The 12,675-nt window shown below is 51.6% G+C and overlaps 1 protein-coding gene across 1 annotated transcript; it reads right to left on the minus strand.

Annotated features, from left to right (window-relative positions):
- Positions 1 to 4,483: 4,483 nt before the first annotated feature.
- Positions 4,484 to 10,404, minus strand: Rnf222 (ring finger protein 222). Its single transcript, XM_021642513.2, has 3 exons — positions 10,294 to 10,404; positions 7,062 to 7,244; positions 4,484 to 6,458 (listed from the first exon to the last, which is right to left on the minus strand). The coding sequence occupies exon 3, from the start codon at positions 6,430 to 6,432 to the stop codon at positions 5,806 to 5,808; it is 627 nt and encodes a 208-aa protein (XP_021498188.1). The 5' UTR covers positions 6,433 to 6,458; positions 7,062 to 7,244; positions 10,294 to 10,404; the 3' UTR covers positions 4,484 to 5,805.
- Between the last annotated feature and the right edge of the window lie 2,271 nt (positions 10,405 to 12,675).

Genomic DNA, 12,675 nt, shown 5'->3' on the forward strand with positions numbered 1-12,675 from the left:
GATGGCTCAGAGGGTAAGAGCACTGGCTGCCCTTCCAAAGATCCTGAGTTCAATTCCCAGCAACTACATGGTGGCTCACAGCCATCTACAGTGAGATCTGGCGCCCTCTTCTGGCGTGCAGGGGTACAAGAAGGCAAACTACTGTATACATAATAAATAAAACGTTTTTTAAAAAGAGAGAAATTGAACAAAATCTGCAGCAAACCTATTCAACGAATGCTTATGAAGCATCCTTCATGGGCCAGCCTTGAACACTAGAGTGACAAAATAACTCCAGGTTCATTCTTGCAGAACCTCATGCAAGAGCGGGGATAGAGAAGGGAAGCAACAAGCTCAGGGTCCCAGGAAACCTGAGCCTTTAGCTTTAGGGTCAGAGAGGTCACCCTTGACTGGGTTTTGAAGAATGTTAAAATTAGATCCACAAGGCATAACTCGAGGGAAAGGATGGAGGCGAGAAGCAGATGAAGTTCTCCGGGAACTAGGTTCTGTGGCTAAACAAAGACGAAAAGCCAAAGGGTTCTACCTTCCTTCCTCCTGACAGACTCACTAGCTTGCTTTCTAGAGGAGCTTTTTTAGTTTTCCCAACAGCCCCTCCTCCTAGAAAGGCCCTCATCACCTTCCTCTCTTCCTACTCCTCCTCTAGGGCTCCCATCATTCTCTGTGGACACCCTGCCCTGTCTGGGCTTCCCTGCTTCCCTCGGTCATTCTGAGTCATCCATCAGGATGAAACCTTAGCTCAAGGTTTGGACAGCACGGCCACCTTATGCAGCAGGGAGGTTGCTGTACAAATTGCCAGTAGCCTAGTTATGGTCTGTGAATCTTGCCAGTGTGCATTGGGTATCTGGCTCCTCCTCCTCCTCCTCCTTTTCTGCCTTCTTATCCAACTGAAAAGATCCTTCAATTATTTTGGCTTTGAAAGACAAGGTTTCTCTGTGTATCCCTGTCTGTCCTGGAACTTGCTCTGTAGACCAGGCTGGCCTCAAACTCACAGAGATCCACCTGCCTCTGCCTCCCGAGTGCTGGGATTAAAGTCGTGCGCCACCACCACCTGGCTAAAAAAGATCCTTTAAAGTTACCCGCCGGGATCACTCTGAAGCAGGCATTTGTAAAGCCGAGGTGTATCAAAGCCAGGATTTTTTTAAAAATATTTTTTAAATCTTTATTTCTATTTTTACGTGCATTGGTGCTTTGCCTATGTGTATGTCTGCGTGAGGGTGTCAGGTCTTGGAGTTATAGACAGTTGTGAACTGCCGTGTGGGAACTGAACCTGGGCTGTCTAGAAGAGCAGTCAGCGCTCCTAACCACGGAGCCATCCCTCCAGCCCCAGGATTTTTTTTTAAATCCGGATTTCACATCTAAATTGAACACTACATGCGTTTCCAGACACCGAGGCATCATATTCACTCGTGCATACATGTGTGCAGGTGTGCACTACACAGATTTTGGTGTCACGCTCACTACTAAACTCCTCCCCTGAAGGAGCACTTTCCTGGAAGAAGGAGACACAGGCAACAGAGGAGCATGGCATGCTATCCCCAGAAATGAGACGGGATGTGTGGATAGGATGCGGTGTGCACAGAAGACAGAGCAGCAGTCAGTTCACGCGACGGGGAGGCCCGGGGAAGTCTCTGTCCAGCACCTTTCCACTGTTTCTGGAAAGTCAATCCAGGGACGTTGGTTCCAGAATCCGGCCAGATGCGAAGCTTCCTAAGCTTGCCCGGGAAGGGGGCGGCGGCGGCCACCCTGGGGACCGTGTAGCGTTACAGGATCCAGTGACAGTGGGAGAGAACATCCGGTGCATGTTTCACGTATTCATGTGCAGGCGCCTCTGAAGAGAGGGAGAGAAAAGCAGTCCACGACTGGCTTTGCTGCTGTTTGGTAAGGTCTCGCTCTGCGGTCCAGGCCGCTCTGCTCTGGCCTCCCGCCTTTGCGCACCGCGTGCTGGGATTCCAGGCATGTGCCACCGTGTCCAGTTTTGTGTTCACCCTTCTGCTCATGTGCCTGGTCTCTTTCCATTCGCCCAGCTATGTGGCAAATTTGATCTTCCTGTGCTACCTTGGGAAAGGTAGTTGCTTCGATGATAGTTTTAGGAAAATAAAGGCAAGGTAGAGAAAGCAAAGCAAACACATTGAATGGTGGGACCCAAAAAAAATCCACAAGAGGGCTGGAGAGATGGCTCAGAGGCTAAGAGCACTGGCTGTTCTTCCAGAGGTCCTGAGTTCAATTCCCAGCAACCACATGGTGGCTCAAACCATCTATAATGAGATCTGATGCCCTCTTCTGACCTGTAGGCATACATGCATAAATAATAAATAAATAATTTTTAAAAAATCCACAAGAATTTTAGGAACACCACCAAGATGAAACATTTTTCTGTGCTTCTTGGTGCCAGCTATGCTCTGCACAGGACAGACCAGCCCCACACAGCCAGTAGCTGACGCTCTTGGACCACAGAACCAGTGCTTTGGCTGTTCACAATCGTTCTTTTAAAATTTATTTGTAATATTAAAATTATGTATTTATGTGCGTAGGTGTTTTGCCTGTACACATACATGTCTATGTAACATGTGCATTGCATGCCTGGTGCCTGTGGAGACCAGAAGAGGGCGCCAGGTGCCCTGAGACTGAAGTTCCACATTGCAGACGGTTGTGAGTCGCCTTTGGGTGCCGGGAGCTAAGTCTTCCGGAAAAGAGCCAGTGCTCTTAACCGCGTTGCCATCTCTAGCTACACTTTTAAATTATTATTTTACATGTATGAGGGTTTTGGCTGCATGTATCCGGTGAGCACCGCATTGCGTGCCTAGTGCTCATGGAGGCCAGAAGGGGGCATCAGGTGCTCTGCAATGGAGTTACAGATGGTTGTGAGCCACCGAGTGGGTCGGGGACTTGAACCCACAGTGTGCTGACTATCTTACATCAACGTGACACATAAACTAGAGTTACCTGAAAGGAGGGAACTAATTGAGGAAATCCCTCGGGATCAGTGGGGGAGGGCCCAGCCCACGGTGGGTGGGGCCACCCCGGGCTAGCGGTCCTGGGTTCTATAAGAAAGCAGGCTGCGCCAGCCATGAGCAGCACCTCTGTGGGCTCTGCATCAGCTCCCGCCTCCAGGTCCTGCCTGTCTGAGATCCTGTCACTGTTCCTTTGGTATTGAACAGTGATGAGGCCGTGTCGTCGGAATAAGCCCTTTTCTTCCCGTCGCTTTTCGGCCATGGTGTTTCACTAAGGTGATAGGAACCCCAACAATGACAAACACTAAGAGCCTCAAGTATTCTTGGGGGGCATTCCCATCTGGGCAAGAGGAGTCTACACTAAAAATTATCTTTAGTGTTGACTATTTTTCAATTTCATTTTGTTTACTTTTCTTTCTTTTTGGTGCTGGAAATTGAGCCCACCGTCTCTCTCCTGCTGAACGCTTTCTCGCAGCTCTGTACTTCCTTTTACAATAAACATTTTCTTGACTTAAAAAGAATATATTTATTATTCCCCATCCCACACAAATCGCTGTGTTCAGGACTCAGTGTTCTGGGTCGGCTCCTTCCCATGGTTGCTGCATCATTTGGTTCTTTTCTGGACCGTAGGCCCTGTACCTCAAGGTTAATAACAGTTGTCTGTTGGTTATCATTTAGGGGTTTTCTGATCCTTTGTTATTATAAACACAGCCTCAATTATATAATATTGTGTGTGTGTCACCATCCACCTAGACAGCTGCACCAAGAAAACACATTTCTAGAACACAAATTTCTGGGCCAAAGTGGAAACTTTGAGAAGAATATGTGTCCAATTTTATTTGAAGGCTTTTACAAATATGCATTTCTAGCTGGGTGATAGTGACACACGCCTTTAATCTCAGCACTCTGGAGGCAGAGGCAGGTGGGTCTCTGTGAGTTCGAGGCCAGCCTGGTCTACACAGTGAGTTCCAGGACAGCCAGGGCTACACAGAGAAACCCTGTTTTGAACAAAACCAAAACCCAGCAGGACATGGTGGTGCACACCTGTAATCCCAGCACCCTAGGAGGTAGAGGCAGGCGGATCTCTGTGAGTTCAAGTCCAGCCTGGTCTACAAAGTGGTTCCAGGACAGCCAAGGCTACACAGGGAAACCCTGTCTCAACCCAAAAACAAAATAACCCCCCAAAATGCATTCCCCCAACAATTCACCTGACACCCCAACCTCACTGGCAGAGCAGGATTTAATAAGTTAACTGGTAAAGGATACCAGAAATGCTTTGCATTTCTTCTACAAATGAGTCTCTGGGGCTGTGGGATCTGTGTATTCAGTCTGGAGAATCACTTTAAGAGTCTACACACGCTGCAAGATTTCTGGACTCTTTGAGAAAATATATACTTTTATTTTAAAAATGGCTTTCGACCTTTCTACAAGTTTCAGCTGAGCAATATGAAAACATCACAGGTGTGTTTAGAGAGCCTCAGCAAACACAACAGCATCTGAAAGGTCTGGAATCAGCTCCCCAGAAACTCAGGACACCGATTAATGCGGTCCGGCCGGGGTGGACTCGGACTCCTGAGTCTGGGAAGCTGACTCAAACTTTTGTTTCTATAATAAATATCACCCTTTGCCCACAGTCTCCCTGTTCCCTCCTGGTGCTATAAAGCAGCTGGTGAGTTCTTTAAAGCAATCCCTCTGACGCAAACATCCTCTCTGGTGGTCCCCGGATGTCAACCACTGGAGATGTAACTAAGATGCAGACCCCCAAGAAGTAGCTAAGAGGCCCAGTGTTCTCTCCACAGAGAGTGAACTTCTGTGGCGAAGGGTGCCAAAGCCCTTCTGTTTGTGACAGGAGCTGGAAAGGCCCTGTTGTTTTCAGTCACCAGGGACTAGCTTCCTTGAAGTCTTCCTCAAGAGAGACCCACTCTGGGGCTTTCCTCAGAGGTTTCATCATGAGGGGAGCGGCGCCGGCTCTGCACTGTTGAGACAGCAGTGTCGCTGACAAGCACATCTTCCCCACCCTTCCTCACCCAGCTCAGCCCTGGAGAATCCACCCGGGGAACTGGCCCGGCTGGTGCGGCCTCTAATGAGTGGTTGGCTCATGAGGAGGTGGACTTGGCAGGAAGGGGGGTGGGAGCCCCCGAGGGTTAATTGCTCACATAGCTCCCAGCTGACTCGCCTCACCTGTAGGGCACCCCCCTCCACCCCTTGTCTTCCAGTTCACCCTTGAGAACCCCAACACTCAAAATCGGGCCTGCTCCTTGGCCTGGAGGTTCACAGAAACCTCCGCTTCTTGGGGCGATCCTGCCAACTGTGGCCTCTTTGACAACAGGGTTTCCTGCTGGGATCGTGACTCTCCAGAAAACCCTTTCTGTTGTCTCCCCCCACCTCATCCCGGGCCACAGCCTCAGACCATCTTCTCCCTCTTTCAAGATGGCGGCCCAGCAGCACTACCTCGTGTCTTGGCTTCAGGTTGGTTACTGGGCAGGTCTGTGACCCTACAGGAGGGCGGTAGCCTCCCAGCTTCTAGCTTGCTCAGTTCCAGCCCAGAGGAGGGGGTTCGCTGGGGACACTCATGGGGCCACTGAGAGGGAGGACGCTGCTCAGTGCTAGCCGCAGAGGATCTTAGGCCGCAGCCTCTCCTCATGCCAAAGCCCCCACTGGCAAGGGACGGAGAGGGTGGAGACAAAGCCCTTAAGCTCCCGGCCTGGCCCCATCCTCTCCGAGCCTAGGACCTCCTTTGGAGCCTCATCATTCCGGGTCTGCAGCGGGACCCTCTGTCCCCTCCCAAGCCAAGGCCGGCAGGGCACGGGCACGGCCTAAACGCTGAGCCTCGCTCCCCTCTGCGTGCTGCTGCTCATGCCTGCTTCCTCACCAGCAGCACCCAGGGCAGGATGGCAGCCACCACAGCCACTACGGCGATGAGGGTGATGAGCAGGAGGGCCCGCGAGCGGCAGCAGAAGGAGCGGCTGGCGCTGGGCGCCGGGGAGGCCTCCGACAGCTCGGCCAGGCTGCGCCGGGGCAGCACGCTGTCCTGCTCCCCCAGCGGCATCCCGTGGCGGCTGATGATGAAGATCTGTGACTCTCGGGGCAGGGCGGGCAGCAGGTCCAGAGCCCCCTGGCCGGGCGACTGTCTCCAGACCGGCTGGGAGACAGCCAGGGGGTTTGTGTGGCCCCCGCGGTCCGGGGAGGCCACCGAGGGCAGGCCCACGGGCACAGCCAGGGTCTGCGAGCTCTTGTCCAGCACGGAGGGCCAGCGGGAGCTCTTCTTGCTGAGGAAGGTGACGTAGCGGCAGATGGGGCAGACGATCATCCGCTGCACCTGCCCGTCCACCCGCGTGCAGAGCAGGTACTTGACCAGACAGTCATGGCAGAACATGTGGCCGCAGCTCAGGGTCCGGCTGGCGCCCTCCAGGTCTCGGAACTTCTCGTAGCACACGGGGCACTCGCTGCCCGAGCTGTCCTTACTCTCTCCTTCTGACATGGCCCCTCAGAGGTAGCAGGCCTTACCTGGGGACGGCGGAGTGCAGGGCTGTGAACATCTCGGCGTGTTTCCTTCTCTCCCTGTTCTTCCCTGACTCCCACTCACTCCACACGGCCACCTGTCCTCTCTCCGCCTCTCCTTCCTCCTACCCTTTCCCGTTCTGGCTCTCCTCAGAGGCCTACCTGGATCAAACTAAGACGGAAAGCCTAGGACCCAGAGAGGAGCTGCAAGGCTCTCCCGGGCCGGCATCAGGAAATGGGTAAGAGATCCCAACAGTGTGAGGCTTGGGTAGGAAGTGTGTGGAGTGGGTCGATTACCTGAGGCTCCTGGTGCCTCCCCACAGCTATGACAAACACTGTTGATGTCACTGCCTCACCTCTTCCTGCTTCAGTGCTGGACTGGACTCCCAGGGCAAACAGGAGCTTGGCCAGACATAGGCAGCCTGGTCAGTGTCTAGTTTGGGTTTACTGTATAGTGCATGGACTGTTTTGCAAACCTCCCCTTGGCTGATCTGTGGCTGAGCCAGGCAGGAGCCCATGCCTCATGTCAACACGTCCAAGACTCTGTTCCCAGTGGCAGCCATAACTATAAAGTGATTTGAAAATAAATAAATAAAGCTTGGAACTTACCCATGCAAATGCCTGCTGGGCTCTGAGTAGTCACACACCAGCCATGTGCAAGCATCCTTAGATTCTCCTTATGTGGTGGCCGAGCCTGTCAGAGGGTCTGATTCACCTCAGTAAAAGCAGGTTTTCATTCTGGGAGGATGCGCCTGGTATTTTGGGAATGGACAAAGCCACTGAGATCCGAGTCTGGTGAGAAACCAGATGAGTGGTCAAAGTCCTAATATTGTTTGAAATCAAAGCTGTGGGTGCCTGAAGCCCACAGCGGGGTTCAGACTGATCTGAGAGGTAATGAAGGGCCAGGCCATCCTCTCACAGGACTGCGGATGACCTTGAAGGAAGCACCGGCTTGGATGACTGGCGAGGCCTCGCCTTTTCGTGCACAAGTCTCCAGAATCACAAGTGTGTAGCCTAAACTTACCCAGAATAACCAAAATCCCCACAGTTGATATGTGATGGATGACAGAGACCAAGGACCCCAAGATCCACTAGGGACTGCAGAGTTGCCGTGAGAGCTGGCAGGTGAGGTGGCAGGAGCAGGATCAGCTACCAGGAGGAGGGATCTAGTAAGATCACAGATCTCTTGGAACCACCCCCACCCCCTTCTTGTTTAGTCAAAAATCCCCTTTGCTGAGTTGAAAATGTCCTAACATTAAAAAATTTTAAAAGATGATGATGGGACACAGGACCATGGCAGCAGCCCAAAACCTCTGTGGAGGTTTCTTTGGTGTCTGACGTGACTAATACGGCCTCCGAGCTGGGAGATGGGGGCCTCAGGTGGTAGAACTGTGCTGAATACCTTATCTGCATATCCATATCCGCAGCAGCCATTGCTGCCTGTTACCTTGGAGGAGCTGTTTCGCCCTCTAAGCCTCTGTAGAAGGAGACCGAGAGCTGGGCATGGTGGTCCATGCCTCTTTACAGTTAGTTCCTGGACAGCCAGGGCTACATAGTGAGGCCCTGTCTCAACAAAACAAAACAAACGAAAACAAGGAGGTTGTCAATAGTACTATGTCCCAGAACTGGTGGTGGCATTAGTGACCAAGTGGACACAGCAAATGCCCAGTAACAAGGACATCACTGTCAAGGCAGGCTAACTCTTTTCCTGTCTTTTCTCCTGGAGGGGACTTGGAGATCCCCGTCAGGCATCTTGTCTACAGAGTCTCGCCTCTAGCCAAAGGGAGCTCTTCTCAAATTAGAGCAACCAGGCAGGATGACGCCTGGTAAACGCCAGGCGCTGGATTGGGACAGCTACCAAATTCTCAGCTTTGTTTTCTAACAGACCAGCAAAATCTTAACCGAATGGGCTGCTATCGGGATTTTTTTTTTTAAGACAACCAACAACCAAACTGTTCCTCTGCATTGTACAGTTCCCCAAGAGACACAGTGGCAATTCCTTCCATCTGTCCATTCATCCGTCTGTCCATCCATCAGATTTCGGCAGCTATTTGCCAAATACTGAGATTGTCCACTAGGGATAAAGACTAGTCATAGAATCCTTCCTAAAGCCTAATGGACATTTATGAGCTTTCTTTTTCTTTTTCTGCTATTTCTTGGAGACAGGCTCTCATGTAGCCCAGGTTGGCCTAGAACCAGGCTATATATGTATGAGTACCATGAACACTTAGTCCTCCTGCCTCTACTCACCACATGCTGGGATACAGGCTTGCGCCACCATGCTTGGACACAAGGTTTTTGTTTTGTTTTTAAATAGATTTATTTTAAAGGAGAATTGATGACCAGGAGCATAAGCCATCTGGATAACTGAGAAATGACACTTCAGGCGGGCAGGAAAACAAGTGCAAATAAAGAAAACAGGGCTTCCACATAGTTTAGTCAGCACTTCTAGCTTTATAAATGAGTATATCAGGCTTTAGAGATGGGGAGGTGTGTGTGTGTGTGTGTGAGAGAGAGAGAGAGAGAGAGAGAGAGAGAGAGAGAGAGTGTGTGACTCAAGGTCACCTGGCCGTGATGGAAAGAGAAGAGGAGAGATTCCTTGGGTGATGCTGAGAGCAGGATTAGACCGTGTTGATGGACTGGGTGAGCCTTTAGCCAGGTCAGGAAGTCATGAAAGGGCTGAGCAGGGGAGGAGCTGTTCCCCTGCTCCGGGTTCTAGGCAGAGTCAGAAGGCAGTCCAGGGAGTGTCAAAGACACCGGGTCACTCAGCAGAACCTCCCCTGGTGCCTCGGGAGAGCCGCACCATTCGGGCTTGGGCAACACGCCCCACCTTCTACCTCCTTTTCTCAGGGTTTTCCTGACCCTCCTTTCTCTCCACTCTGCTAAGTGCCTCTAGGGGGCCTGACTCTGTCTTGGGATCTGGGGTGTGGGAGCCCAGCGGACAGAACCCTGAGAGCGTGCTGTAGCCGGGGCACAGTCTGGACAAGTAACGCTGCAAAGCATTCTATACCAAAGATGTTCACGTTGGTGCCTTTAGGGAACCGGGGAGAGGAGGGCTGGGAAGCCTTCCCTGCTGAAGTGAGACCAGTGTTGCGCTAATAATAAATAATTATAACAGCGGCCGTTTATTGAGCACTAATTACGTGTTTGGCATTTCAAATCCCTTCCTCACCGGATCCTGACAAGTCAGGGAGGTAGGTATTATCTCCATTTTACAGACTTTACAGACGAGGGACCCGAGGCGTAGGGCTTAAGTAGAGTAACTTTGTCCAAGTCATAATGCCAGTGTAGGGATGACCTAGGACTCGAACTCAGGACAGCCTTGCTTGACAGCCCACAATAGCTTTACTTGGATTGAGATGGGCCTCCATGGAGATGCTTTCAGGCTTTAGTGAAAGGAGTAGATGGTACAGCCCCAGCAGGAAAGAGACTAGATCGGTTTCTCAAGTGCTCCTAAGCAGGGCTGTCTCTCTGTCCGTTTATGAATGGAGAAGACAGTGGGTAGCTGAATGGAGCCAACCTCACGAAGCTCCTGGACCCATGATCCTTCATAGGAGCATCGTATCTCCAGGACAGGGATGAGGAACAGATGCGGCCCACCCAAGGCTCCCCTGACCCCACAAGACAGAGTGCTGCATCTGAACCCCTGGGGTTCCCTCCCAGAGCCCTAGTGCAAGCTGGGCAGCTTCAGCCACAGCTGCCTCCCCACCCACAAGCAGCACACGCATCTGCTTCCTTTCTCCTTCCTGTCCCATCACTCCCAGCTTCAGCTCACAGCATCGCCCCAGCCCTTCCCGACCCCAGCCAGCAGCCCCTCCCCCACACAAACTTTGGTTGGTACCTGAGAGAGAGGGGTGTCAGTCTTCTCTGCCCAGGGCCTCCACAGAGCCGATGGGAGCCGCCCAGAGGTGCTGGGGCTGACAGCTGCTGTCACTGTACCAGCTGTGGAGGCATTTCCTAATGACTGAGCAGGTTCGGAGGACAGCGCAGGGAAGTGAATGCTGCCCAACCCGTTTGAGGCCAGGAGGCTCACGGTGCTGCCCAGGGGTTGGGCAGCTGCTCGCATCAGGTGATCCCAGCCAGGATGCGAGCTGAGGAGCCCTGGCCTGAATCAGAAGGTCCCACTACAAAAGCGTAACCCGGGGCCCCTTTGGCTGAGGCTCACCTGGCCATGGGCTTCCCTGTCCACCCTTGGGAAAATTACACATAGGGATCCCCACCTCTGCCCCCACGCAGAGAAAAGGGGCCAATAGGTCAGACCCTAAGTGGGCTGGGACACCCAGAGTCCTGCTCGAAGTTTGGTGTGACATGCCCATGTGCCCACTGTTTTTCATTAAATAATGGGCTTAGTGTGCCAACGGGCCAACCACTACCCATATGAGCAGCCATAAGTTGGTCTGGGGAATGACTCTGAATGTTCTAAAGTACATTTGGACAACTTTCACTGACCCTATTAGTTATGTATTTCAAAATAGCTGGTACAGGATTTTGAATGTTCTCACACAGAGAAATGGTTTATCATTTATATAGGAGTTTATGGACAGGCCAGCTGAGCTGGTGTACATTAAAGATTGTATGCGTGCTGAAATGCCATGCTCCACACTCCTACATGGGCACAATTATACATTAATTAAAGATTTAAAAATTAGCTGGCGCACTGGCACACACCAGTAATCCCAGCACTCGGGGACACAGAGGCAGGCAGATTTCTGTGAGTTCAAGGCCAGCCTGGTCTTCAAAGTGAGTCCAGGACAGCTAGGGCTACACAGAGAAACCCTGTCTGGAAAAACCACACACAAAGAAATAATAAAAATAGAAAAGAGAAAATTTAAAAAATTATTGAAATAATATTGAGGGCCCAGGGATGTCCATAAATTGGTAGGCAAAGTGCTTGGTCTTTGTAAGCCAACTTTGGTTGCACCTGCTCAGAGGGCAGAGCTGGAAGCTCAGGATCAGCCGGGAGGTGGTGGTGCACGCCTTTAATCCCAGCTCCAGGGAGGCAGAATTTGATGCCAGACTGATCCGCATAGCAAGTTCCAGGACAGCCAGGGCAGCACAGAGAAACCCTGTTTGGAAGCTTGCGTGCTACAACTGGCGAGGGCCGGGGGTCAGAGGGCAGGACAACTTTCAGGTTCTCTCCTTGCATCAGGTGGGACCAGAGGGTCCCTCAGGTGACCGGCCTGGTGGGTGACAAGTGCTTTCATCTGCTGAGCCAGCTCACTGCTTCTCTCTTTTCAAAACCTTCTTATTTTGTGTACATGTGTGCTGTGGTGGGGTCACACGTGTCATGGCTTGTGGGGGGGGGTCCGAGGAGAACTTTGTGGAGTCCCTGCTTGCCTTTCATTTTTACCTGGCACGGGGGTGGAATTCAGGGGTGGGCGTGTGTGGCAGACATCTTTCCTCAGCAACCCATCTGGCCAGCATGTGAACGTGTGTTTCTTTCTGTGATCACAAGCCATCAGGAATGAGGAGAATGGAAGGTGAGGGCACTGGAAAGTATTTTGGGGGAGGTTTCCTCTCAGTTCTCTCAGGAGGTTCCCCCAAAGCAATTTATTTTTTTTTCCTAGAAGGAAAAAAAAAAAGTTCCTGGGACGGGTGCGGTGGTGCACGCGTTTAATCCCAGCACTCAGGAGGCAGAGGCAGGCGGATCTCTGTGAGTTCAAGAACAGCCTGGTTTACAGAAGAGTCCAAATAGTCAGGGCTACACAGAGAAACAGTTTCGAGAAACCAAACAGAGAAAAGAAAAGAGGTTACTAGATCCAAAGCACAGCTATTGTGTGTGGCCCACAGTCAAGCACAGTCCTGTCTCAAGGGGCAGCCTGCTCTCAGAGGAGGACATGCCAGGGCTCCCAGCCGCGTTAGCCAGGGACACATGTCCAGGCAGGTAAGCTGTCATGGCATGACCCGACCCCAGGAGCTCCCCAAAGCCCCAGATTTAGTAATAAAATCACAATATGCCTAGTTAAATCTGGTTTTCAGGTAGACACCAAATGCTTTTTGTCATAATCTGCCCGCTTGGGACACACCTACATTAGAAAACACACACACAGACAAAGAAATAAAAAATCTCTAAAACCTAAATTTAGTTGGGCCTGGAGGTACTTCCTTGAGAAGCTAAAGCAGAAGGATTTAAAATTCCAGGCCAACCGGGGAAAATCAATGAGAACTTATTTCAAGGTGAAAGGTCAAAATGTCTGGGGACAGAGTTCCATGGTAGAGGGTT

Source organism: Meriones unguiculatus, chromosome 11 (assembly GCF_030254825.1).
Source record: "Meriones unguiculatus strain TT.TT164.6M chromosome 11, Bangor_MerUng_6.1, whole genome shotgun sequence".
In the NCBI taxonomy this organism is placed as follows: domain Eukaryota; kingdom Metazoa; phylum Chordata; class Mammalia; order Rodentia; family Muridae; genus Meriones; species Meriones unguiculatus.